The sequence below is a fragment of the Podarcis gaigeae genome (genome assembly GCF_964106915.1).
Source record: "Podarcis gaigeae genome assembly, chromosome: 2".
In the NCBI taxonomy this organism is placed as follows: Eukaryota; Metazoa; Chordata; class Lepidosauria; order Squamata; family Lacertidae; genus Podarcis; species Podarcis gaigeae.
The window spans coordinates 79680445-79707753 of NC_139679.1; the positions used below are offsets into that span (position 1 = coordinate 79680445).

The 27309-nt window shown below is 42.6% G+C and overlaps 1 protein-coding gene across 7 annotated transcripts in view; it reads left to right on the forward strand.

Moving 5' to 3' along the window:
* Positions 1 to 4295: 4295 nt before the first annotated feature.
* Positions 4296 to 27309, forward strand: part of CFAP92 (cilia and flagella associated protein 92 (putative)) — a 47470-nt gene continuing 24456 nt past the window's right edge. Inside the window, exons 1-8 of one of the 7 annotated variants that reach the window (XR_014561241.1) lie at positions 4296 to 5182; positions 7875 to 8134; positions 9056 to 9249; positions 11498 to 11560; positions 13855 to 14062; positions 15017 to 15142; positions 18972 to 19074; positions 25951 to 26129. Coding sequence is in view for 5 of the 7 variants with exons in the window: in XM_083726898.1 (XP_083583024.1) it covers positions 5157 to 5182; positions 7875 to 8134; positions 9056 to 9249; positions 11498 to 11560; positions 13855 to 14062; positions 15017 to 15142; positions 18972 to 19074; positions 25951 to 26129 (1159 nt within the window). In the remaining 2 variants the exon portion in view is untranslated. Of the gene's footprint in view, positions 5183 to 7874; positions 8139 to 9055; positions 9250 to 11497; positions 11561 to 13854; positions 14063 to 15016; positions 15143 to 18971; positions 19075 to 25950; positions 26130 to 27309 lie in introns of all 7 variants that reach the window. The other 6 variants (XM_083726901.1, XM_083726898.1, XM_083726899.1 and 3 more) reach the window with 6 other exon arrangements.

Sequence of the window (27309 nt, forward strand, 5' to 3'; positions counted from 1 at the left end):
ATCTTAAAAAGCAGAGACATCACCTTGCCAACAAAGGTCCATATAGTTAAAGCCATGGTTTTCCCAGTAGTGATGCATGGAAGTGAGAGCTGGACCATAAAGAAGGCTGATCGCCGAAGAATTGATGCTTTTGAATTATGGTGCTGGAGGAGACTCTTGAGAGTCCCATGGACTGCAAGAAGATCAAACCTCTCCATTCTGATGGAAATCAGCCCTGAGTGCTCACTGGAAGGACAGATCCTGAAGCTGAGGCTCCAATACTTTGGTCACCTCATGAGAAGAGAAGACTCCCTGGAAAAGACCCTGATGTTGGGAAAGACTGAGGGCACAAGGGGAAGGGGACGACAGAGGACGAGATGGTTGGACAGTGTTCTCGAAGCTACCACCATGAGTCTGACCAAACTGCGGGAGGCAGTGGAAGACAGGAGTGCCTGGCGTGCTCTGGTCCATGGGGTCACGAAGAGTCGGACATGACTAAATGACTAAACAACAACAACAACATCAGACAATTGTTTAGCAGTGCAATTTTGTCTATGTCTGCTCAGAAGTTAGCCCCATTTAATTAAATAGGACTTACTCCCAGGTTTAGGATTGCATCCTGCTGAGAGTATATCCACTGAAATCAGTGTTACTTACTTTCAGTCTCATTGATGCAGATTCCTCAAAGCATGTAACCCATTGGTCAGAGAACCCACACTGTGACTTTCAGAATTTGGACAGCAGTATTGGTATAGTTTACACTAATTTTACAGGTGGCAAATCACCACTTGATGTGTTTGTTCATTTAGCCAAATGAAGGCCGGTGCCATGGTGGTCACTTGCAATTGATGCTGTGTGCATGCTGTTCCTTCACATGTGAAGCTGGTCTCTAGACTCCACATGGTTCAGAAGATTTAAAGAATCATGCTAGCACAACTATCTGAAGGAGGAGGGTGTGTCAAATAGCATGGGAAGCAAGCCACCTCATATAACACTGACCTATGTGTAGAGATGCCAGCCTGCTGAAATCTACCCAGTGATATCTAGTTGAGGTGAGATTTAAGAATCCAAGTCCAGTATCAATGCTTATATCTACTTATCGACATGTATTTACATATACAGTGGTACCTCAGGTTAAGTACTTAATTCGTTCCAGAGGTCTGTTTTTAACCTGAAACTGTTCTTAACCTGAAGCACCACTTTAGCTAATGGGGCCTCCCACTGCTGCCACGCCGCCGGAGCACGATTTCTGTTCTCATCCTGAAGCAAAGTTCTTAACCCGAGGTACTATTTCTGGGCTGGTGGAGTCTGTAACCTGAAGCATATGTAACCCAAGGTACCACTGTACCACCAGTTCAACAACACCATTTAGCTGCTGTGAAGGTTTCTGCTATTGCTAGCTAGAGTGCCACTTCTCTGCTATGGAAATGTTTTGCAATAATTATTACAATATGACAGCTGGTGCCAAACAATGTGATGATACTAGAATGTTGTAAAAGCAACTGCAGATAAACAATCTGCTTATGTGGAAACAAATGAAAAGAACTGTATTGTAAGGGATTAAGAAGCTGCATCTAGGAAGCTTGACATTAAAGAACTTGCATTAAATAAATCTGGCTGTTACCAGGCTTATTTTTAAAAGTCAGATTCTGCCTGATGTGCGGCAGAACTAAGATGTGGCTTCAAGATCAGTAGCTACAGGAGACAATGGATTCCTTTTCTCCATCAATAGGATTCAGATTTTACCATCAGTGACTTAGCCACACAAATACTACTAAGCTCTTTAAATCACCAATACAGTTGAAAGACAGACACACTGAAAGTTAAAGTCCATTATTTATGGCTTTAACTAATCTATAGCTATAATATACATACACTTCCCAACAGACAGGCTGCTTGATATCAGGAAGGGAATCTGACTCCTTAAACTCTTCTTCCAAAGAGCTATGTACACAGTTGTACCACCAATTGTATCCTCACAGCAAACTTAGGAGATAGGGTAGGCTGAGAGTGAACAGACCAAGAACATCCAGTGACCTTTTTGGCTGAGGGGGGATTTTAACCTGGGTCTCCCCTGTCCATCTCCAATATTCTAACCACTATACCACACTGGCAAGGTAGGCTTTCGGGGTTTCTGTACCTTCTTAGTAACAGATGGGTTCCACAGAAAGGTCTCTCCACCAACCTGTTGTTTCCAGGTAGTTATGTCTTTCCCCCTATAAACTGATACGCTGATGGGGCGGGGAATACAAAAGGAGACTGCAATGTAAGCAACTCTACTGGAGCTTGCTTTAGTCGCTGGCTAAATAGTATTTCCTACATTGTTTGTTCCTTTGTCCAGGGTCACTTTGTTCATTTTGCTTCAGATTCTCTGCATTGTCTTTCATCCACCACTCTTGAGTTCACAGTAATCAAGAGCATCTGGGATTCCTATCCACAAAGAGCAAATAAAGAGACTTTGAGCCTCTTGATCTGCTTATTTACCCCCCTGCCAATTTGCTGGGACATTGTGCAACGTAGCATAATTTTGTCTCCTATCTACAGTCAAACCATAGATCTCAGTGGATTTACATGGTGGTCTGTCAGCATCAAGGACCACAGTATCTTGTTTACACAAGAAGACATAAACCAGGGCTGTACTGTATGTCGTAATCCAGTAGTAATGTCATTCAGTCTCTAAGAACAGGCCACCATGTTGTCTTTATTATAGGTTTGCATGTCCATGTTTGTTTCTTTCAAGTCCTTTGAACAACAGTTTATGGAATTGCTAAGCTGTTTGTGATTGGCAATGCTTGTATTATGGAAAAGCCACATAAGAAGGGTCACCCACTACTTTTATAGCTCCTTCCATGGGCGTAGCCAAGGGGTGGCATGGTGGGGGCAGCTGCCCCCCTAAATCAATCAAAATACACAGCTGAGGTTCTGTCCCCCTTAACAAAAATCCTGACCACGCCCATGGCTCCTTCTCATTTCCCCTTAATTCCCTTCTCATTTTCCCTTAATTCAGCCAAAGATGCTGTAGGAAGGTTGATGTTTTTGAGGCCTGGGGGCAGGGGTAAGGAGTGAAGGAGGAAAGTCATTTTTGCAAGCAGAAGTCCTTCTGCAGGGCTTTCCCTGATGGATTATGTTAGGTGAATCCCACTCTCTGTTATGTTTCTTAAGTATAACTCAGTACCCCTTCTTTCAAGAATTTAATGCAAGAGCAAAGCCTTCCCCTTGTATGACCCACTTTCAAAGCACTAGATACCAAAAAGAACTGGTGTTCATCATACCATTAACAGCTGGGATTCTTCTCCAATCTCATAACCCCTTACGCAGGATTTGGCAGATTTTGTATCCAGATGGGAATAACGTGAGAGAATCAAAAGGGGTGTGTATGATGGGTGTTGACTGTACTCTCTGGCTCATAGTCGAGACAATGTTCTAGCCAGGCCTGTATGTAAGTGTTCAAATAGTTCAACACAGTGAGTTAAAAGAGTTTAATTACTACAGCAAGGCTGATTTTAGCAAAAAAAACTAGAAGCAAAAGAAAAAGTCAGGTTAATGTTTGAAATGTTACATATATAATAAGATAGCTTGTGATAGATAAAGATATTGATATACACTTCTCTCTTATGAGTGATAAGTGGAGTAATACTTCAGTGTTTGGTTTCCTTTTAGAGTACGTTGGAGACTGGCATGTTTGCAATACAGTGGTACCTTGGGTTACATATGCTTCAGGTTACAGACTCTGCTAATCCAGAAATAGTACCTTGGGTTAAAAACTTTGCTTCAGGATGAGAACAGAAATCGTGCTCCGGCAGTGCAGTGGCAGCAGGATGCCCCATTAGCTAAAGTGGTGCTTCAGGTTAAGAACAGTTTCAGGTTAAGAACAGACCTCCGGAACGAATTAAGTACGTAACCAGAGGTACCACTGTATTTACTTACAAGTATGCAAGCAGAGCATGCTGTCAGCAGGCAGCAGATCCCCAGAGAACTTGTGTAACCTTCACCAAAGGCATACCATTTCAAACTAAGGCCAGGCCTTGTTCATCTCTCCCTGCCCCTCCCTCAAGCTGCAGGGGGGCCACCGACTCCAAATTCTGATGCATATATAATGTCAAACACCAAGGATGTCTGGCAATCAATAAACCATTTCCCATGCCTATTACCCAGCAATGATCCTATCAAAGCAAGTCACCCAGGAGGCATAACACCATTATCTTTGCAGCCATTTTACCTTTCTTGGATTGTGGCCATTTCCAAGCCTTCTATATTCCCTATAAAGCAGTACTACTCATGATGGGAGAGGCCCTCCTCTCCCCACCCCCCCAGTCTGTCACACACTGGCTTATATTTTAAAATGGTTTATATTTTAAGATTTGCTGCATCCAGGGGTTAAAAGGTCTGGCACCCACAAACTGATGACACTATGCAGGAGTGCCAGCTTGACCCTGTGACCATGGGTGGCTGTGGGTGCCATGCATTGTGCATGGCCCTGGCCCTGAAATTTGTGGGGAATGGCATCTTTGGTGACATCATATATATGTATGACATTGTGTTGCTATGGTGTCATTGGCAGCTCCACCAATAACATGCTTTCACATCATAAGCATGTGTATGTCCCAGTTCTGTGGGTTCCTAGTGTTCTCTCAGCAGTCTTGCATACTCATGAGCGTCGTTTGGAACGTGTCCGTTGCACGTGGAACTCCGCAGGGCAGCCTTTTAGCAACGCGGCTGCAACATCCCAGGCCGCTGCTTGAGGTCATGCTTTTTGTGTTGCCTGCGGCCTGGCTCCCGCCGTTTTGCGCCCCTTTCCTCGGGACCCTCCTCGGGCTCCCAGTGCTCCTTCCTCGCTGGCGTCTGCACGATTTACTCTGCTCCCCTCGGGGTTTACCCACAGCTGTTGCCTCTGCAAACAGCGGGCTCTCGAGCAAAGCCTCTTGCGGCCGAGCAAACGAATCCCTTAGCAACTTGTGCTTCTCTCGGGATCCCTACGCCGAGGATCGTCAATCAAAGCGGACGACGAGCACGCGGGGCAGCTCCATTGCGGCACTGGAAGGGGCGGGAGTGGGACTTCTTTTCAGAGTGGCGGATGGAGATGGAATGCAGAACGCCCACGCCTAAGGCGCGTTTGGTTTTGTTGGTGTTGCCGCGCGCCTCCAGGCCAGAGCGAGTTTCCTACCGAGGTTGGCGGGATGGCGCGGGACACTAGTCGGGCGAGGTAAACGCGGGGACTCTGGTGTTCAAAGGCGCTGAGTAACCTCCCGCGCCTCTATATTTTCCTCCCCATTTGCTGTGAAGTGAAATAATTCTTGTAGCTTGGTTGGCTTTGTAAGGGGACGAAAGCTGCTGGACTTCTGCCCAGTTTAGCTCGCTGGGACTTACTTTCGAGTAGACCCGAATAGGTTTGCCCTGTAAACTGCCCAATAGAAAACTTCATCTCACTTTTCTGTGGTTATTGAAGCACTTTTTGCCTTTCTCTACCTGGGTTTCTGAACAGGCCTCTGGACTCCGTTGCTCCTTCCCACCCAACTTCAATCCCTGCTCAGAATTAAGCCTTATTGAATTCATTGGGTCTTACTCTCAGTTAAGTAGGGATCGCACCATTAGCACAGGTGTGTGTCTGAATGAAGGTTAGATGCTCTCCATTCTCTCTTTGTATATATACTGTTACATCTTGGCTGCCTCTGTTTTTTAGTGGACCTAATCCTAGGGGACAAAAGGGGGAAGGCGCTGACCATGTGCAGAGTGCTTTTTTTTTTTTTAGTATTTAGGGTTTTAAAAACACCTCTTTGTGGAATTTGAGGATATGTTCCCCTGCAGAGGGCCTGGAAACAAGAGAAACTTGATTGTGCACATAGTGTGATTTATTGAAGGAGAGAAAGGGTGTGTTTCTGAATTTGAGTGTATTGATGATGTGTTGTGCTTTAACCCTCATCTTTGATGGCCACACTAATGAGTGCCAAGCTGAAATCATGATTTGTTGAGACAAGCCCAGTACTCTGGGTTCTCTAGTTTATTTGTGAGGTAGTGGCTGGATGGCCAACACATGCATTCAGGTTCCCTGAAAGTGCACCTTTTTGTTAAGGTATGAATCTCCATATTGTAGTGCAACAGGCACCAGCTGATGCCAACCAAGAAATGGCTTGACTGGAAATATTTTTCTACTTTGGAAACCTCAATTCCAGTCAAGCTTTTTGTTGTTGTTGCAGATGTACAGATTCTTCTCCGTTGGCGATGTGCTTTTTCAGCTTCGAACACATGTAGCATTTGCCTGCCATCGCCCCTGCCAACAGGTGGTATGCAAGGTTGCAAGGCAGATGCTGCTTTACAGGCTAGTGGCTGTACGTCTGATAAAGAGCTTTTTGATATTGCATTCACCACTTGTAGCATCAACAGGAGACAAAGCTACAGATGGGGGTAGCACCTAAATCAGTCTTCAAAATGGCAAAGCTGAGCAGATGTCTCTGCTCTCCCCGCCCCATACATTTAATGTGGTACTAATTCTCCCATCTAACTAGGCAGTGTTATTTGCCTAGTTTGCATATTGGGAGCATGATGGTTTCGGTTTTAAATTAGGCAATGTGTTTATTGTGTGTTGAATGCACATGGTGGGAAAGCTAAGTACAATACAGCCATGGGAATCATGTACATGACACCCTTTTGGGTGTCGTGGGGAATGTGAAAGGAAGCTTGCTTTTATATGCACATTTCCATCATTGGTTTGGGGTGCTCAGCCATTTGTTATTCCATGTTACTTCTCTTGCCTGTGGCTGCCTGGGTGTTCGTTTTCCCACCCACCCCTTTCCCCTTCCATTCAACTTCCACAGATCTTGTGGGAGAAGTGATAAGTCTTCATCAGATTGGCACATTGCTCAGTCAACATTAGAGAGGGTGGAGTAGCATAGTGATTAATTGTAAGCTATGAGGCATGAAGTCCTAGTGTCAAATCTCAGCTCATTCTGAAAGCAGCCTTAAGCAAACTCCCTCTCTTAGCTTTAGTGTTCCATGAGCAATATTTTGTTTACTGTTAACCAACAGTAAACAACGTTTCTGCTCCTTCCTTCCTGGAACTCAAGGTGGTGGTGTTCATAGGATTCTCAGGTGATCTCTCAAGATCAGGCCTAGACCAGCATAGCTTCAGAAGGGTTGCCCTTGGATCTGTGGGACTAACTCTGGTGTATCTTACTGCAACATTTCCATTCTAGCCCACATAAATGTTTGCTAGATGGCCAGAATGCCCACCTATAAATATTGGCCATTTCTGGTATGTTTATAGCATTGGAGAAGAAAATAATTATCTACCAAATTACAAATGCTTTGCTTTTTGGCTGCCAGGAGGCAATTGTTGCTTGCCACAGGTGACCAGATGAGTGGCTATTTATAATTCTACTTTACAAGTTTAAGGATAACTAACCGGTGGCTGAATCACATGCTAATTGGTTTCTCATCTCATCACTCAGTTGGTTATAATCTCTTGAGCCCCAGCTGAATGTGTGAGCACAGAAATAACAATGTGCTTGAGGTAGTCTTGTTAGATTTGGCAATTTCAGGTGTGCAACTCATCACTTGATGTTGTGGCTATCAAGTGATGATTATGCATATGTGAATTTGCCCTTTCATAATGTATCTGACGTATTTGAAGTGCTTAATAAAAGCACTGTATAAATTACAATCGCACTTTGGTTCTCGAACGTAATTCATTCCAGAAGTCCATTTGACTTCTGAAAACATTCAGAAACCAAGGTGCAGCTTCCGATTGGCTGCAGAAGCTTCCTGCTCTCAATTAGAAGCTGTATCTGACGTTCTGCTTCGAAAAAATGTTTGCAAACCGGAACGCTCAATTCTGGGAACTAAAACAGAACAGAAGGAATTGGAAGTCCAAAGAACTAATAATTTTAATTCTATCACAGGATGGCAAGTAGACTGCCAGATGTTGAGGAGCAAGATGAGGATGAGTGTGAGCCAGTTGAGTCAAAAGGGTCAGATAACACCGTGCGTTCGGACAGCACCTTTGGAACTGAAAGCCCAGAGGCAGGTGAGGGTGGTCACCCTACCCCTGAAGATGAAAGCACAACATGCTCTCAATCCATGAGAAGTGAAGGGCTTGATTCTGAGCACCGGATTAACTGCACATTCTCAGTCTCGTTGGCTGTTCCACTTGTAGCTCCAAGTAGGTAAATTGCATTTATCAGTCCTTTTCATTCCTTTCAGAAGATATTGTCCCAAAATATTAAGGAGAACGTTGCCCCTCACCCAAAAAAACTGTTTCATCCCCCCCAATAGTTATGTAAAACCCTTATTCTGCATTGCCCAATGGTTACATCGCTGGTTGTCTCACAGTTGGTAGTGATGCAGAGTACCTACTATTTTTGTGTTCTTGTCAGTGCCCACATGTTGGCATATTGTGTGACTTGGCTGATTGTCCCAGGTCTTGTATATTTGTGAGCCTGAAACTGGCATAATTTTTAGTTCATGTGTTAATAGTTTAAGGTGTGGATCCCTCCATTATGGAGCATCATGCTCTGTTAACACCTTCCTGGGCCTGATTTGGCCCTTTGTAGCTGCCACTCTATTGTTCCTTTAGCATCTTCTAATAGTGTGGGCTTCCTTGCACATTCTCACAGTCATAGTACCACAAGACTGCTGTTTTCCAGCAACATGCTTAACATGTTTTCCCTCTGGAAAGGAAAAATTAGGTTAGGCTTGTGGCTGGTATAGATAAATACTTTAGATTGGAATGGTTTTTGCTAACTCTTGAAGTTTGAAGAACTGGGAAAGATTATCGTGTATCATGCCTACAGAATTTAGGAACTAATGCTCCTGCTCAGCTTGGAAACTACCTTTGAGAAAGGATTTTGGGAAGAGTTACTGGTTTTGTCAGGGAGCTAAACTGAATGTACAACTTCCACTAGAAATGAAGGCCAGATCCTAGCAGGGACCCCAACAGCTCTGCAGAAGACGTGTGTGTTCATATGTGTGTGAGAAAAATAAGATTCTTGGAAAGATTTGTTTACATAAAATGTGGAAAATGGTATTTTGTAACCGTTGGATTCTCTTCCCACTTCCAATTTCTGTTGGGATACTTTTCTAGCAAATAAGCCTGTGATGGGCTCTAGACAAGATATTTCAAGAACAGCATCTAAAATGAGAGACACGTATATTCCAAAAATGCATCGTTTTTATCATATTGAATATTTTCTTCTGCCCGATGATGTTGAACCCCGAAAATTAGATTTGGTGCTATTTGGTCCAGTGGCTAAACTGTTTCTGGAATCAGAATCTAAGGTAAGAAGAACAAGCAACATTTACTAATATTACTGAAATATGAGGAAAGGGGTTACTGCATAGCAATTTAATCCTATATGGTTGGTCTCCTTGGATTCCAGACTGGTTTCAAAGGATTTTTGAAATACTTACTCTGTGTTCTTCTGAGGTTTCTATAAAACAACTTATAACAAACGTTTATGTACAAAAGAACTGCCCTGATTGTCAGTAGATATTCCGAAAGTTATTTTCTTTTGTCTCCAGCTTCAATACATATGACAATAACCTGGACTATATCTTATCAGGTGCATCTGTTCCCACGTGTCTCTTCTGAATCTGTTTCCCACTAACTTCAGGGGGTTCAGTAGATCCAGGTCACTTATTGTTGACTAGATTTCAACTAGTTTCAGAAACTTGGCTTAGTGGTAAAGCACATGATCTGCATGCTGAAAGTTCCAGGTAGTTTCCCTGGTATCTTTACTTGAGACCCTGGAAAGCCACCTGTGACCCTCCACATGTTGTTGACTCAAATTCCCAGCAGCCCTAGCTAAAATAGCAGCCAGTGGTAAGGGCTGAATTCCAGCAACATCTAGAGACCACAGGTTTCCACTCCCTGGGCTAGATAGACTACATAGACAAATATTTGCTCCTGGCATCAGACAGCGTCCTATGTTACTGTTGATATGCAGCGAGAGGAGATTATGATTTGTTTCTTGAAAAGTTCAGCTGTGTTTGTTTGTTACACATCTTTCCTACTCCTCCTTCAGGAAGCTTAGGGCGTCTTATGTCAGAATCACTCAGCCCCTGAACAGGCAGAAACCTGACACAGCCTTCAGAGGCCACTTCCTGGCCTGTTCTCTAGTTTTAAGTCCTGCTTTTCAGCTGGAACATGTGCAAGTAATCTATGGATTCTGAAGAAGTTAGATACCAACATAGCAATTCAAGCAGCTTTAGAAATAATAGCCATTAATTTCGAATAATGCTTTCCCACACTGATACAAATGTTGCTAGACTATCACTCCCATTATCCCTGGGCACTGATCATGCCAACTGAGGCTGACAGGAGTCAGGCAACACCTGACACAGTGTTCCTATCCATTTCCTGGAATGTCCAAGGCAGTCTGGTTGGATAGGTTTCCTTGACCAATCGAGAACAAACTAAAAGTGGCTGCAGGTCAGTGTAGAGGCCTGACGACTGCAGTATTGAAAGCTTGACGTTTTCCTGCCATGGTGTTTCCGCAGTTGATATCCCTCCTTTGGCTGCTATGAGTGCTGCTGTGGAAGAGAGATGTGCACTTTGTGTGGTACCTGCCCGTCCCCCATTGCTAAAAGCAGCTTCAGGGGGCACCCTCCTCTTCAGTGCATTCTCATACTACAGTTTTCTCCCCTCAAAGCTGTTTTAAAGCTTTGATAAAAGACCTCAAGAGATACTATCACAGATCTCTGAAACTCACTTTCCTGTGGGATTCTCACACCTCCTATCCAATTTTAACTCCTGGCATTCTTGATGTTTAAAATCAGAACAAAAGTAAAGCTTTCCTTTTTAAGAGGGAAGTGTTATTTCTCTCATAACTGGGTTTGTAAATCACTGCTATTGACTCTGCCTTTTCGGTGGTTTGCAAACCTGATTGTGAGAGAAACACCACTTCCCTAATCCATTCAGGTGGTGGCTCCTGTGCAGTTTAAGAAAACAATCAAAATTAGTAGCAGCTGCTTCTTTTAATTCTGCATGCATGTGTCACAATAGTTCCTGTGCCGGGGATATAGTAATGATTGTGCTGTGCTGTCCTTCCTCTCCTCTCCTCCCCTCCCTTCCCCAAATTATATTGTAATAAAGAGAGCTTGGAGAGAGCCTGAGTAGGGGAGGGAGAGAACAGAGAAAAGGGGGAGCAGGGATTGTGAAGCAGGGGCAGCAGTCTGGATGGTGGGAAACAGTTGGCACAAGAAATTGGGATATTAATAATAATAATAATAATAATAATAATAATAATAATACCCCACCCATCCTACTGGGTTTCCCCAGCCACTCTGGGCAGCTCCAGCCACTCTGGGAGGCTTTGGGAGAATCCGTACAGGCCATATAGGTTTTGGGAAAGATTAGAGTGGTGAATGCTTTGGAGGGGTGTTGTTGGGAAGGGAAAGCTCTTGTAGTGTAGTTTGTATGAGATGCGTAACTGAAACATGCTGCTGTACCTCTTTACATTTTTACATTTCCCCTTTCTCTTCCTTTCCTTTGCTCTTGCTTCTTTCTTACTATTTACTATATCAGCCAGGGACTCCAAAAGACAGTGAGCGGCCCAAGTCGAAAAAGGCATCCGCGCTGCATATTTCAGTGAGTGCGTATAAGATTGTAAGACAGTTCTAGAAATGAGTTTATGCCTGCTAAATCTGAGGTGCAGAATGTAGGAGCTTGCTATCCTGTTGGCCTTTGCTCAAGGACGGTGGCAGAACACTCTCTTATGTGGTGGCGCCATTTAATCACAACTGTTCCATTGATGCTGAATTAGAAAGATGTGGCCAGCGCCATGTTCCATTCCAAGGAATTGCTGATTATATTTGGATATTGGCAGTGAGACTAGAGAGCTCCATAGTTTCTCTTACGAACATTGCTTTCTTAATGATAGCGTTTTGTTTTGACATCACAAAATACCTATTGCCAAAGGCTCTCGTCAGGCAATAATGAAATCATAATGATATCACTGTGTACTATATAGGACTATTCCCTGGAGGAAAGTGGGGAACAAAGGTGACTTGCCGATTTCCCCTTCCTCTTGCGCTCCTGAGAGGCTGCTCCAGAGAGTTGGAGTATCGTCTTGAATAGCATGGGAATTAGCATAGAAGGCTGCAGAGGGAACTGTTGAAAAATGCTTCTCTTCCCTCTAACAAGATGTTGTCTCTTTGTTCGTTTGCTACAGCTGATCTCCAAATATAGCAAGAAAATGGTAAAATTGTGAAATAAGATGGCAAATGCTATTGGACTTTGGACTCTACCGTATTTTGCTCCTACCCCTTAGAATATATTTTCTCTCCCCTGCATATCCAAACCAGTACCTTTTCCTCATTATGATCCCATAAACTTCAGCTTTAGTTTTGCAAAAATAAAATTCACAGGATCTGAGCACAGCAGGAAAAGTGGGATTTCTCATAGGTATAAGGCAGCTTCAGATGGCTATGAATTATAGTTTTAGGTGAAGGCAAGTCACCAGAACACAACCTTCATAGTAAGATATGACTCAATATTTTGAGAGAATCAATTTTTTTAGCCCTGCTCAATCTTAATGTGGATTTTAATAGTTATGAATATTACAGTTTTATGTCTTTCTAGTTGGTGGCAAGGGGAGGAATAACTAATGCTTTTTAAAATTCATTATTTCTTCTCTTTAATGTTTTGGTGTTTCATACAATATATTTTCAAGCTCCAGTAAAGTTGTCAGGCTTTTTGTGGCTTGTAAGCATGTTTGGAAAAACTATTGTGGGCGCCACCACAAAATGATTGCTGTTAGAGCCCTACAAGTCGCAAAAAGGCTATTGCCCAGTCACAGAGGTGAAATGGCTTTCCCATAAAACAAGGTAGAGGTTGAGTCCGAGGCCCAAACTACTGTTTGACCCTGAAAAGGACAATGGAATGCTCCTCACATAAAGATCATACCCACCCCACACTCCAGCAATCACATTCCTGCAGAACTACAAGCCACACCACGTTGCAACCATATACAAGATAAAATCCTCCATTACTCTGCACTGTCCTCCTCCTCCTCCCCCGCACCTGGAAAATCGGGGATCTTTCACTCACTCACATGCTCCTGATGGTGATATCCCATTGAATCAAATAGGGCCCTTTTCTTTTCTTTTTTTTTGGAAAGGACATTTTCAAAAATTGAGGACTGATTCGGGTTAGGACATGGGGAGTAAAAGGCCTTTAACTTTCTGGCCTCTCACTATGGTCTCAATCCAAACTGGCTCCCTTCCCAAACCTGCAATTTACAATATAGAAAAGGACCCGTTTGGTTCAGTAAGACCTCTTTTTGCAATGCAAGGTGGGCCTAGTCAAATTCAGGACTGCAGCGGAGGCAAAGAGATAAAATTCTCCTACCCTAAAGCTCTAGGATACTGATGCTGACAATAGGTAAAAATGCTTCTTGGATTCTGTTACTCCCCCCTGCTACAGGTTTTCTTCCGCCACACTCCACTGACCCACAACAACTCCCTGCTTAAGATGCTGAAGTCCCTTTTTGTCCCAGCCCCCCCTTTTTTTAAAAAAAGGCAAATTGGGCTGCCCTCATGCAGGAAAGCAAAGGCCAGGCCTTTGGCAACTCTGACCATTCTCCCTTCCTTTGTGTGCTTCTGTGTCACATGGAGCCCAGAGACATAATGTGGGAAAATGGGGGATAGAGTGGAGCAATTGGTGGGTAAAATTAAATAAAAAAGCACCCAAAACCAGGATGTCCAGGAGGGCTTTGGTGGGTACTAAAGAAGGGACAGCAGTTCTCAGCAACCCCCTGTAAGTTGCCCAGTTTATACATCTTAAGTTTCTTTTGAAATGCAAAAAGAACAATTGTGGCCCCTAATTTATTTATTTTTAAACAATCTGTGTTTGTTTGCTTTTTTAATAAATAAAAAAAATAGGTTGTGAGACCATGGCTTGAACACGACCAGATATGGGTGTCATGGAATCATAGTGTTGAAATTAATGTTACCACCGACTTCCTAATGAAGCTAAGAGATCATAGTATAAAGCTGAGATTATGGGACACCAAGGATAAGGTTTGTTCAAAAGCCAAGTATAGTAAAGCAAAGACTGCTGCACCACCATCGGATCAAGGATCTCTTGAAGGTAAGCAGAGCATTTAAGTATCAAAATATTTTATAAACACTATGTGCAGATAAAGGAATTAGCAGTTTGGTTTTCCAACTCACTGCAGTGATGCATTTGTGACATTACTAAAATGGGTTTTCCCCCCATTTTGCATGGTTGTTTTTTTTTTAATAACTGAAGAATGTCCTTGCAGGGCACAGGCTGCTGTGGTTAACCCTGAGCTGGTCTCAGTTTAGTCATTGCCTAGATGCAAGACTATATTGACGCCCCATCCAAATCAGTTGAAATATTCCTTTCAGATTTTGTCCAATTTTCTTCTAAAACCTTATGAGAAAAGAGATTCCTCCACAGGTGCTGATGGTCTCTTGCAAGTTGCAGAATTTGGAACTGCCAGATTCCATGTGTAGAATCAGTTTTAAAACGGATTCCTCCTCCATTCTGCTCCTGAATACCCAATATACTTGCCTCCCATGCAAATATCTGTTCGTGAACTCTTGAGTCTTTGCTAGTATAGATATATTTTACTTTGCAGAACCCCCCCCCCCCCAGAAAGCTTCTGTTCTTATTTAGGGTTTTGTTGGGAACATAGCCTGGTAGGCTTCAGGGATGATTGCTTTGTAAGGTGAATCAGAAAAACTGGATACTGGGCCTTCTTCACACATAACATTAATCCATATTCAGAAATAAAACATGGTACAGTTGCTTTTGCTCTACTGTTTGGAAGAAACAACCAGAAGGCTTGGCTTAGTATTATGAGTGAACCAGGGCTTGTCCCCCCCCCCCCCCCACAAACAGCATCTCTGAGTAGTAAGATAGGAACAAACCAGCAAACTTCTCATTCATAGTAAACCATAGTTTATTTTTGACTGTGGCCTAATAAATGAATGAGAACATGACAAGGTAACCACATATTAACAAACTCATGAGTCCTGAATGTAATTTCTTCTTACCTTTCCTTCCCTCAATGTACAGTAAAGAATATGATTTTGCTTCAAAGAAACTTCTTGGAACAATGTCAACCCAAGGCCAGTTACACAAAAATTAAACCACCAGAAGTGTCCCCCATATCAGAGAAGTCAGCAATTGGCATTATAACAGGTACAGTAGTATGAACATGGTGCTACATTATGTGACTTTTCAACAGAAACTATGAGCCATCTCACTGTTTCAGCCTTCATTGTCCTTTGAACTTGTATAACATGTTACAGTGGTAACTCTGGTTATAAACTTAATTTGTTCTGGGGGTCCGTTCTCAAGTTGAAACCGTTCTTATCTTGAGGGGTGCTTTTGCTAATGGGGCCTCCTGCTGCACGTGCGCGTCTGGCACGCAATTTCCGTTCACATCCTGGGGCAAAGTTTGCAAGCAGGAGCAGCTACTTCCAGGTTAGCGGAGCTTGTAACCAGAAGTGTTCGTAACCAGAGGTACCACTGTATTTAACAACAGTGGGTTGGATCCAGACTTGCTCCTATTGTTGGAAAAGTAGAGATGTCTTTTGCTGATTTGCCTACTCCCCCAGTGCCATCTCCATGTTATTTGGGGGCGAGGAGCTTCCCCAACCCTCTGGAGCAGATCTGTAGCCCCTTCAGGAATCAGCCAAAAATTTCTCCTGCTTTCCTCCATCAGAGGCATTTCTCCACTGGATCAATAGCTTTCTGCAGAGAGAAGGATGCCTTTCATTTGTGGGAGACAAACTCTGACCAGATCCAAGATATTATTTTATAGTCTCTTTTATGGCGCAGTTCTGATAGCAGCTCATAACTATTGAAAGTTCAGTAACAATAAAAATAAACATGAAAATTGTGGAGAAAGTAAAAACAGATTAAAACTAAAACAGATTTAAAAATCTGGGAAAATAAGATCTTTCTGGCTACAAAATGGCATCATTGTATTTATCTGGAGAGGATATTCCAAAGTTTGGCTGCTATCACCTTCTGCAATCGCCCACCACACCTTACTTCATGGGGGGCACTCTTGCTCTCCCATTTTAACTCCGTTTATAGTCTAATCCAGTGTTTTTCAACCTTTTTTGGGCAAAGGCACACTTGTTTCATGAAAAAAATCACGAGGCACACCACCATTAGAAAATGTTAAAAAATTTAACTCTGTGCCTATATTGACTATATATAAAGTAATTCTCTTGAATAGGAATCAAATAAACACAAAGAAAGTATTTTATAATTACTTTATTATGAAATAGTAAGTAAACAGAAATATGAAAAATTATAAAATATTTTATTTTTCAATTTTTCAATTTTTCCCATGGCACACCAGGCAACATCTCGCGGCACACTTGTGTGCCGCGGAACAGTGGTTGAAAAACACTGGTCTAATCCATCCCAACTCATTACCAAGAGTTTTGTAACTAAAGCAAGTAAAGGTGGAGACAAATGACATTGTTGCAGAGAATTAATGTGATTATATTTCCATTAACAACCACCTTGTCTTTGGAGTTATGTAAAATAATTCACTCATTTTTAAAGATTAATTCCAGTTTTAAGTGTTTCCATAATTTTCACGTGGTACTTCCACTCAGTTCTGTCAAATGCCTCCTTTGCATCAATGAAGTATGTATCTGTAAATGGTCCATTTACAATTGCTCCTATTTATTTGTGGAAGTATTTACCGTACTTTTCTCTCTATAACACGCAGATTTTTTCTCCTAAAAAGTAAGGAGAAATGTCTGTGCGTGTTATTGAGCGAATGTGTGGTCCCTGGAGCCGATTGTCCCGAGCGCAGGGGCAAAAATCAGGCAAAAATCCAATCGCGTGAGAGAGGAAGCTGTTACTTTCCTACATTCTGCCTCAGGGTCTTACTGCCCACCTGTTTCGGTTGCTGTTTGCTCAAACGGAACAAAGAGCAGGCAAATCCCCTTCCTTCCTTTGCTCCATCCCATTAAACCCCTCTCCTGCATTCTTAGCCAGCTGCTTCTCTGCACACCCCTCTCGTGCTCCTTGTCCCGTCTGTGTTTTTCCTTCCCTCCCCACTTAAAACGTGGTTACAAAGCACAGATCCATATGGATCCTCAGGATCTTTGCATTGGGTCACCCCAAATTCACCATCAGATCACATAGCATGTCCATGGCTACAGCCTGCACCAAAAAAATCACGCACCCACTGTTGCCTGGGGCCGCAGTGGTGCAAAAACGTGGTTACAAAGCATGGATCCACATGGATCCTCAGGATCTTTGCATTGGGTCACCCCAAATTCACCATCAGATCACATAGCATGTCCATGGCTACAGCCTGCACCAAAAAAAATCACGCACCCACTGTTGCCTGGGGCCGCAGTGGTGCAAAAACGTGGTTACAAAGCATGGATCCACATGGATCCTCAGGATCTTTGCATTGGGTCACCCCAAATTCACCATCAGATCACATAGCATGTCCATGGCTACAGCCTGCACCAAAAAAAATCACGCACCCACTGTTGCCTGGGGCCACAATGGTGCAAAAACGTGGTTATAAAGCATGGATCCACATGGAATCTCAGGATCTTTGCATTGGGTCACCCCAAATTCACCATCAGATCACATAGCATGTCCATGGCTACAGCCTGCACCAAAAAAAATCACGCACCCACTGTTGCCTGGGGCCACAATGGTGCAAAAACGTGGTTATAAAGCATGGATCCACATGGAATCTCAGGATCTTTGCATTGGGTCACCCCAAATTCACCATCAGATCACATAGCATGTCCATGGCTACAGCCTGCACCAAAAAAATCACGCACCCACTCTTGCCTGGGGCCACAATGGTGCAAAAACGTGGTTACAAAGCACAGATCCACAGGGATTCCCAGGATTTTTGCATTGGGTCACCCCAAATTCACCATCAGATCACATGTCTGTGACCACAGCATGAGGCACAAAAATGATACATCCACTCTTTCTTCAGAATTTTTTCCCCTTGTTTTCCTCCTCTAAAAACGATGTGCGTGTTATGGTCAGGTGCATGTTATAGAGCGAAAAATACGGTATATGCCATTCTCTTGCAACACATCATCAACATAAAAACATTTAAAAGCAATACAGAACAATAATTTTAAAAATGGGCTGTTCAAGAAAATTGTAAACAACTGCAGAGGCCTGTAGTCATTAAAGTCTTCAAAAGTCTGAAAGTCACAAGTGAGGATGCTTGCTGAATGACTTCTGGAATAGTGTTCCACAGCCAGGGACTAAATGCCTGACTTATGGCTGAGGCCAGTTGGGCCTTTGTAATACGGGGGGCAACTCGCGGTGATCTTCAAGATGATCCCAGTGATTGGGCTGGGACACAAGGGCTCAGTTGGTTGTAGATGACTCAAGAACTGTTCAGATAAATTTTGTGTACCTTGAGTTTTCTAAAGGTAACTCACGAATAAAAGACATTATTTAACTCTCAGTTGAGAAATTTGAAAATATAAAAGGGGATAATTGTAGTTTCAAAGAGAAAATGCACCCTGTCTCATAGCAGGCAACATCTTAGAAAATACATTCTCTCCTATTTAAGAGAGGACCATTGGTTCATCTAGTTCAGTATCATCATGCTGACTGGCAGCGACTCTCCAGAATTTCAGACAAGAGTCTTTCCCAGGCCTACCTGAAAATACCAGGGACTTTCTTCATCAGTACACATGCTCTACCATGTAACTATGGGCCTTCCATAAGAATGCCTCTTTACAATGGTGCTTTCCAACTCCTGGTTTTAGATGTACTATTATTATTATATCATCATCATCATCATCAGTATGTAGTTCTTTTTTTGTTTGTTATCTTTGTGTTTTTATATTGTAAGTTGCCCTGTGATCCTCAGATGAAGGGTGGTGTAGAACTTTAATAAATAAAATAAAAACTTTTACTTTTAGTCAGTTAAGTGCTTTTTAAATTAATTAACCTATGGCCAGTTAATCAAACAGTGCAGCCCTAATTAGTATTGTGTATGTTACAGGTTCTCCTGGTTCGGCTGCAAGCAAGCCTCTGGATGAAGACTCTTTCATTGAACAAAAAACTTCCCGTAAATCTCTTGTGGGTGCCCCAGCTCACTCGCTGAGGTAAATCTCTCCAGGGCATAGGGCTATTGGAACAATTTCTGTTTCTACTGGGGCATGCATGTACTTCTTTAAAGAAAACTGAAGTCAGCTGTTTTTTTCCAGATGTCATGTCATGTCATTTATATATTGATTTGATTTATATACTCCCAAAAGAACCTGGGGCTGTAATTTATACTTAGACATTGACATCTATAGAACTTGTTTAAGATTGGAAAGTACTTATAGCTTTAAAATGCAAGACCAATAGCGACGTATTTCCAGCCACTCTCTGAAGACTGCAGAAGGAAGCTACTTAAGAGTATGAGGGAGGCAGGCGGGAAAGCATGGCTTTGTTTTTTGAAGGTTTCAGATGACTGGGTCATGTGAAAAATGAACATCAGATTTTAGTTACAGTTCATTCATTTTCAGCTTTGTATTTTTGTTATAAAAAAGTGCACTTATTCCGTTGTTGCACCCACAACTTAGGTTTAAGGTGCCATTTAGCTCCTAGCTTTCATACCTCAGTTTCTAACACTGTGCTGTAGGAAGGATTCATTTCTGCCACTAATGCAAATGAAACCACCATAGTGTTCTGTCCCAGTTCCTGCCAACCTAGCAGTTCAAAAGCATGCCAGTGCAAATAGATGGGTAGGTGCTGCTGCACTGGGAAGGTAAACAGTGTTTCTGTGCGCTCTGGTTTCTGTCACAGTGTTTCGTTGCGCCAGAAGCGCTTTAGTCATACCGGCCACATGACCCGGAAAGCTGTCTGTGGACGAATGCTCGCTTCCTCAGCCTGAAAGTGAGATGAACGCTACAACCCCATAGTTGCCTTTGACTGGACTTAACCGTCCAGGGGTGCTTTACCTTTTTACCTCTTAGTGTGGAAGGCACATCCAGGCCCCCTGCTTCCCATAATGGTCCTGTAGCACTGCCTGCATTTGCACACATGCATACATGTGTGTAGAAAGGGGAAAAGTTATTTATTCAGATTTGTACCCAACCTTTCCTACAAGGGGAGCTCAAGGTAGCACACATGGTTTTTCCCCTCCCCATTTTATCCACCAACAATCCTGTGAAGTAGGTTAGCTCAGAGACGGTGACTGGCCCATGGTCACTCAGGGAGCTCCATGGCTGCATCAGGATTTGAATCCTGGTCTCCCAGGTGCTGGTCCATCACTCTAACCACTAAACCACACTGGTGCTTTGATGGACTTAATGGAAGTCCTAAGTGCATGGGTGTGGCTCTACAATTGGCTTCAACAAGAAGAGATTAATTTTGATTAATTTCATCTCGTCTGCCTGCATATATTTTCTGATACTGGTGATTTAGGGTTGTATCCATCAGTTGTTCCATTTCCACTTCTGCTTGGCAGAACTTCCCCTTCCTCTCCTCCCCTGCACACCTCTCAAATCTGCTCTGGAGAATGGCAGAGGACACCCAGAACATATCTGAGAAATATGTAGGGTGAGGAGTAGTTCTTTTGCACAAGCAGAAGTCCTTGAATAAATCAGATGATATTGTTAGATGCAGCCCATGGTATAGGTTGTGAGTAGCTGAATGGTCCTGTGGTCTTGAATGCTAGTCTCTTTTTGTTATTGTTGCCTGTAAATAAAGTAACGTGATATCACTTGGGGTGTGAATGAGAATACTTCATTATGTGGTTATAAATTGTGCCTCATATAATTAAAGTGTTAACTCCTGGATCTGACTTGAAAGTAAGCTTTGTGATGAAAAAGAATTCTTCATGATATGGTTATAAATTAGACAGATTATGGCTTTCAAATATGACATTTGAATCCTTTAAAAAAGCAAACAGCTTTTCTCCCAGGTGATTTAAGTCAGAATGTCTGAGCTGTAAATTTATGAGGGAGTTGTGCCTTTAGAAATAAAACATTCAAGTTGTGCTAGTCCTTTAATAAAATATAATCTCTTGTTCAGTGATTTCAGGGCATACTAAAAATGCAGATTTCTGGAATTGTACTGTGAAAGAGAGCACCTTGTTAATTTCTGCACTTGACTTGTGGCGTGTTGTTATAATCCTAAATTATATGCATTCATCCACCAGAAGATAGCCACGTGTTGTGAAAATAGATTAGGGTGCAGAGGAATCCTGCATTTGTTCAGAGATTTGTTCTGAACCCCATTATGGTAGCATTATATTCATGACTTGAACAATTTGTATGACTGCACACATTAAGTTGACACACAGTGCTGGGAGCCAATTCAACATCTTGCTTATTTTTAGGCATTGTCCCTTCCACTGTTGTGGACCTTTAAAGGGTTATTTTATTGTATACCCCACTTAGTCCTCCCCAAGTGATTTGCCAGAAAAACCCCCAGCCTCCGACTACAGTAAAATAAAGATTTAAAATCAATTTAAATAAAATGGTAGAGAACAAAGAAGCATTAAGGCTAAAGGAGACAGCATGAAAATAATGGAAATCAGCTTTAAAATTTACCTGCTTGAAAACAAAAAAACCCAATTAAAAATAAAGACAAGGAAATGCCCCTGTTTAAAAACAGGAAGAGAGTATGCTTAACAGACCACCCAAGGGAAACAATTCCAGAATTGCCACCCTAAGAAGGCCCTGTTCCTAGTATTCGCCAATGGGTCATTTAAAAGGCTGGAGTGCAGAGACACTGATGCTTATTTCAGGGCTTTGACAGGTTCACGTCGGCAGGTGATCCTTAAATTAAGCTACCCACAGGCAACTCAAGAGTTTTAAAGGTTAACACAACACTTTAAATTGAAACTGGATTTGTGTAATAGGTTCCAACTACCTAGAAGATTATGGCAGCTGTGTTATTTTCTTCTAGTTGCAGTTTCTGAACTGTTTTTAAAGCTAGCCCCGTAGAGAGCATTGCAGAAGTTCAAGCTGGGTGTAATTAATGCATGAGTAACTGAGGACACAAGGGATGCAGGTGGCGCTGTGGTCTAAACCACTGAGCCTCTTGGGCTTGCTGATCAGAAGGTTGGCGGTTCAAATCCCTGTGACCGGGTGAGCCCCCGTTGTTCGGTCCCAACTCCTGCCAACCTAGCAGTTCGAAAGCACGCCAAAAAGTGCACGTAGATAAATAGGTACCACTCCGGCGGGAAGGTAAATGGCGTTTCCATGTGCTGCTCTGGTTTCAGTGTTCCGTTGTGCCAGAAGTGGCTTAGTCATGCTGGACATGTGACCCAGAAAAACTGTGGTCAAACGCCGGCTCCCTCGGCCTGTAAAGCGAGATGAGCGCCACAACCCCAGAGTCGTCTGCGACAGGACTTAACCGTCAGGGGTCCTATACCTTTACCTTTTTTAACTGAGGACACACACACCAACCATGTAGGATTGTGGTTGGTTAGTCTGCCAGAGAACATGAAAGTTCCTCTCAGTCACTGACAGTACTTAGCATGCAGGGATAATGCTGGATTCAAGCATGCCCTTTTAAATTGAGCTCCACTTACAGAATTGCTTCTTGTGGTATCTTGCATCTGCATTGTTCCCTGTATGTGTAAGAGTGCTGCTCTGTGTAGCTTAGGTTGGTCCTGGCTGTGCACGCTGCAGTTCTCATACAGAGGTCCCTGTGCATATAACAAGTTCTCTTGTGTTGGGAGCACTGGCATTACAAGTTTCCAAACTCAGAGGGAGCCCTCTGCTTGTCTGTGCAGGAAGTAGGGCTTTTTCGGCCATACAGTGAAGGTCAGGTGGGAGGGGATGTTTCTTGCATTAGTGCAGGAATCCCCAAACTCGGCCCTCCAGATGTTTTGGGACTACAACTCCCATCATCCCTAGCTAACAGGACCGGTGGTCAGGGTTGATGGGAACTGTAGTCCCAAAACATCTGAGTTTGGAGATGCCTGCATTAGTGCCTCACCCTTGATACATATTCATTGAATGTAGGGTTGTCACCTGTCCCATATAATACAGGATTGTCCCATTTTTCAGTGTAAAATGCTACGACCTGTATTGATACAGTTTCTTCCTGTATTTCAACACACACACACACTCTCTCTGTCTCCCACGTTAGGAATGTATGTGTTTGAAGGGGTGTGTAAACGGTTATAGGAACCATAGGATTGTACAGTTGGAAGAGACCTCGAGAGTCCTTTGGCCCAATCCTCTGTATTGCAGGAACCTTCTGCCCAACGTGGGGCTTGAACTCATCGCCCTGAGATTAAGAACTCTGCTACATTCGTAAAGATAAAGTGCTTTATGTGCGTTATAACACTGTGACACCAGATGGCACTGTGGAATCCCATTTTTCGCCAACGGGATTTCCCTGTATGAAGTTTACAACGTTCTTAACTGAATCGCTTCTTTGATGTGTCTAGATCCAGCCTAAGAGTCTCATGCTCTACTAACTGAGCCATATTTAAGCTCTAGGTAGCCAAGAGCAGACAGATTTAGAAATTTGTGTGTGTTTGTGTGTGTGAAATTCCAGAGGGGGCATCCTGTAAGACTGCAATAGATCAGAATGGATTGCTTTCACATCAGTGCCAGATGTGGGGGAATCCCCCCCCAACTTCCCTACCCTGCCCTGCCCTGTATTTTGCCAGAACAAAGGTGGCAACCCTAATTGAATGGATGTAGAATGACAGAAAGGAGATTTTAGGAGAGGCACATTTTAATGCAGACTTTGCCAACTTGGTGCCCTCCATATGCTTTTGGTCTAGCACTTCCACACCAACCCCAGCCAGCACAGCTGTCTCCCAAAACATATGTTTTAGAGGTCTTAGAGGTCAGTATTAAAAATATTGGCCATTAACCATTCTTTCCCCCTTAACTATGCTAGTTAGGTTTTGTGCTTCAGAAAAAATTTCAGTAATTGTTCAATTTTTCAGCTAGTTGAGCCTTCAATCGCATTAGACATACGGTATGTCTCTTTATCATCAATGCCTGAATAGGAATCTAAAACTTGATGATTGTTCTGTTCTGATGATTGCTTAAACATTTTGAAGGAACAATTTGCTGGGTTTTGGTATTGGGTCGCTGTTAGCCAGCCTGATAGGTTATTCTCCATTCACGTTGGCTATTCTACACTTTGCCTGGCATAATTATGTGCTTGACTAGCATTAGCATAAATCAATTTTCACTTGATTATTTGGTGTGTCAGTTTCTGCAAAATCTCATAACACTGGTCATATTTCATCTACATTATACGAGTAGTCTACTTAATGTCATGTGATGATTAATTACATAATTAATTCTCACCAATAAAAATATAGCTCTGAGTGAGCTTTTTATCAGAATCTTTTTAACAATCCTGTGCCATCACTGTTCCAAAATATTGTAAAGCAATATCTAAAACTGAGACCTCCCTTGGCATGTATAATTTTTTAATGGGTTAATTAAGAATCCAACATTTTAATAGCACACACCTTATAAATTGTCTCATTATATCCTGACAATATATCTGCTTTCAAAAAGGCAAGGAGAATGTTCTGAGGTGGGTTTTTTTTAAAAAAATTCTTAACATTAAACAGAATGGCAGCCTTCTTCTGTTAGAGCAACAGATTGCCATGCCTAGTGTATCCTTTCTCCCAAAGGAGTTTCTTCCAAGGGTGTCAGAGGAGCAATGTAGAAATTGCTTATCCAGTGGCTTTTTATACTTCCAACTGTCTAGCCTTAAAGATTATTATTGGCAAAATTATGGCTTGGAACCTGAGGTTCTAGTTGTTGGTGAGAGGGCCTTGTGACCAAAGCTCCATTCACAAAATGCTCCCAGTGGCAGAATGGAGGAGGTGCCTTTGTTTTTTCCCCTTTCCCCACCCACCCAGAAGAAGCCAGTTAAGCAAAAAATACAGTTTATTTAGGAAAACGGAATATAGAAACAAAATAATTTTTAAAAATTCCTTCCAGTAGCACCTTAAGAGACCAACTAAGTTTGTTATTGATATGAGCTTTCGTGAGCATTCACACTTCAGGTACACACGAAAGCTCCAATAACAAACTTAGTTGGTCTCTAAGGTGCTACTGGAAGGAATTTTTACTATTATTTTGTTTTGACTATGGCAGACCAACACGACTACCTACCTGTAACTAGGAATATAGAAGATTAGACATGTAGAAAAGGGACAGAAAATAGCATTGTAGATGACTTAGCTTTCAGAGTATAAACTAGTGCTTGAAAAGCCCGTGGATATTCCTAGTCCACGTTAAAGATCCAAGTGTGTCATCCTCCAGCAAAGAGTTGCAGGGTTTAAACAAAAAGTTGGGTCTGTTCTGTAAGCAAAGCACATCACACCCTCCTAGTGCAAAACATTTCCTTATGAAAGAAGTACTGTTGATACATGATGACACCACAACCCTGTGTAGGATAGGACAGATTACTGGAGGTGTTTGAAGGCAGAATCTAGATCTGGAATCTAAGAGCTCTGTCCTGTGCTCAGTGAGGCATCACGGGTTTGACTGAGAGGTCTCTAAGCCATCCCCATCATGGCTGTCTTCATATGGCAAGCTGTCTGTGTGCAGTTCCTCCCAAAGGGAAGGACGGATGTTTCCCCTCTGTGGCACCAGAAAAGCTTTCTATTGGAAGACTGAAATGGTATATAGAGAGAATCCCCTTGGCACACCACTGTATGCAGATGGTCTGCTGCGTGAAGGCAGTAAACATGGAGAGAACTTTAAAGCCAACTGGCAGCTATCTCACATGCACCCGTCCTAAAGCAGACAAAAGCTGTAGTATCTCATGTGTATGTTTCCCCATCCCTGGTTTACAATGTACATAGTTTTATAATGGCAGCTACATCTTTTAAAATAATTAAAAGTTTGTGATGTTTCCCTTGGTTGTACAATTTGCTGTGTTGGAGTTTCATTTCATTTTTCTATCGTTGCTGTGTATATTTTTTTAATCTTCCAAATGCCTCTGAGGTTCTTATTTTTCTTCAAAAAACAAAACAATGATTTTTCTTCAAGTGCAGTCAGTATTTCTGGGAGCATACCCTCTTCCCTGAAAGAAAGAACTCTACAGGAAGCCAAAGCTATAAAGCAGAAATTGCATTCGAAACCTCATTCTAAAGCAACAGCCTCAGCAATTATGAAAACTAATACAGGAAAAATGGAGCATTCAGAAAAGAAGGAGACACCAGATGGAGGTGAGTGCAGAAAGGATGTGAAATGGAATCCTATGAATATGTAAAGTCCCACTGAGTTCATTGGGACTTATTCCCAAAACCCTGTATATAGGATTGTAGCTTTAGGCGAAATAGCAAACCACTTAAGATAATAGGGTAGCGGTGGAGGAAAGTTTGCCTGTAATGGGTGACAAATGTTTTATGCAATAGGTAGACACTGGGTCATTTAATAAGGGGTATTCAACAAATAATGCAAAACCTCAAAACAATACATTCCCCCACAAGCTAACACCTGCTGAAATATTCTTAAATTGTTTGTGTTACATGCCTTCATTTGGGTGGCAGAACGTAAAAAAGAAAAATATTTTAGGTCTGTTCCCTGCCCCCTACCCCATAGGAATTAACGTTAGCTAATCTAATTTAGTCTGATCATAGAATCATAGAGTTGGAAGAGACCACAAAGGCCATCGAGTCCAACCCCCTGCCAAGCAGGAAACACCATCAGAGCACTCCTGACATATGGCTGTCAAGCCTCTGCTTAAAGACCTCCAAAGAAGGAGACTCCACCACACTCCTTGGCAGCAAATTCCACTGTCAAACAGCTCTTACTGTCAGGAAGTTCTTCCTAATGTTTAGGTGGAATCTTCTTGTAGTTTGGATCCATTGCTCCGTGTCCACTTCTCTGGAGCAGCAGAAAACAACCTTTCTCACTCCTCTATGTGACATCCTTTTATATATTTGAACATGGCTATCATATCACCCCTTAACCTCCTCTTCTCCAGGCTAAACATGCCCAGCTCCCTTAGCCGTTCCTCATAAGGCATCGTTTCCAGGCCTTTGACCATTTTGGTTGCCCTCCTCTGGACACGTTCCAGTTTGTCAGTGTCCTTCTTGAACTGGTGCCCAGAACTGGACACAGTACTCCAGGTGAGGTCTGACCAGAGCAGAATGATTGTGGTGTAGAAATGGGGGTAATGAGTAGGATTTGAAGAGCTGTACTAAAAGCTCAAGTGTGACTGTGCTGTGCAAAAGTGGTAACCAGATCTGGTCTGGAGTCAGAACCCAAGTCATCAGAGTCCAAAACAAGAGTTGAGGTGAGAGGCAAGGTCAGGGCAGTCGAAGTCATGTTCAAGTTGGTCTGTGGACAGTCGAGAGCATAGGCAATGACCAAGTCCTGGGCAGTCCAAGGTCAGATGCAATC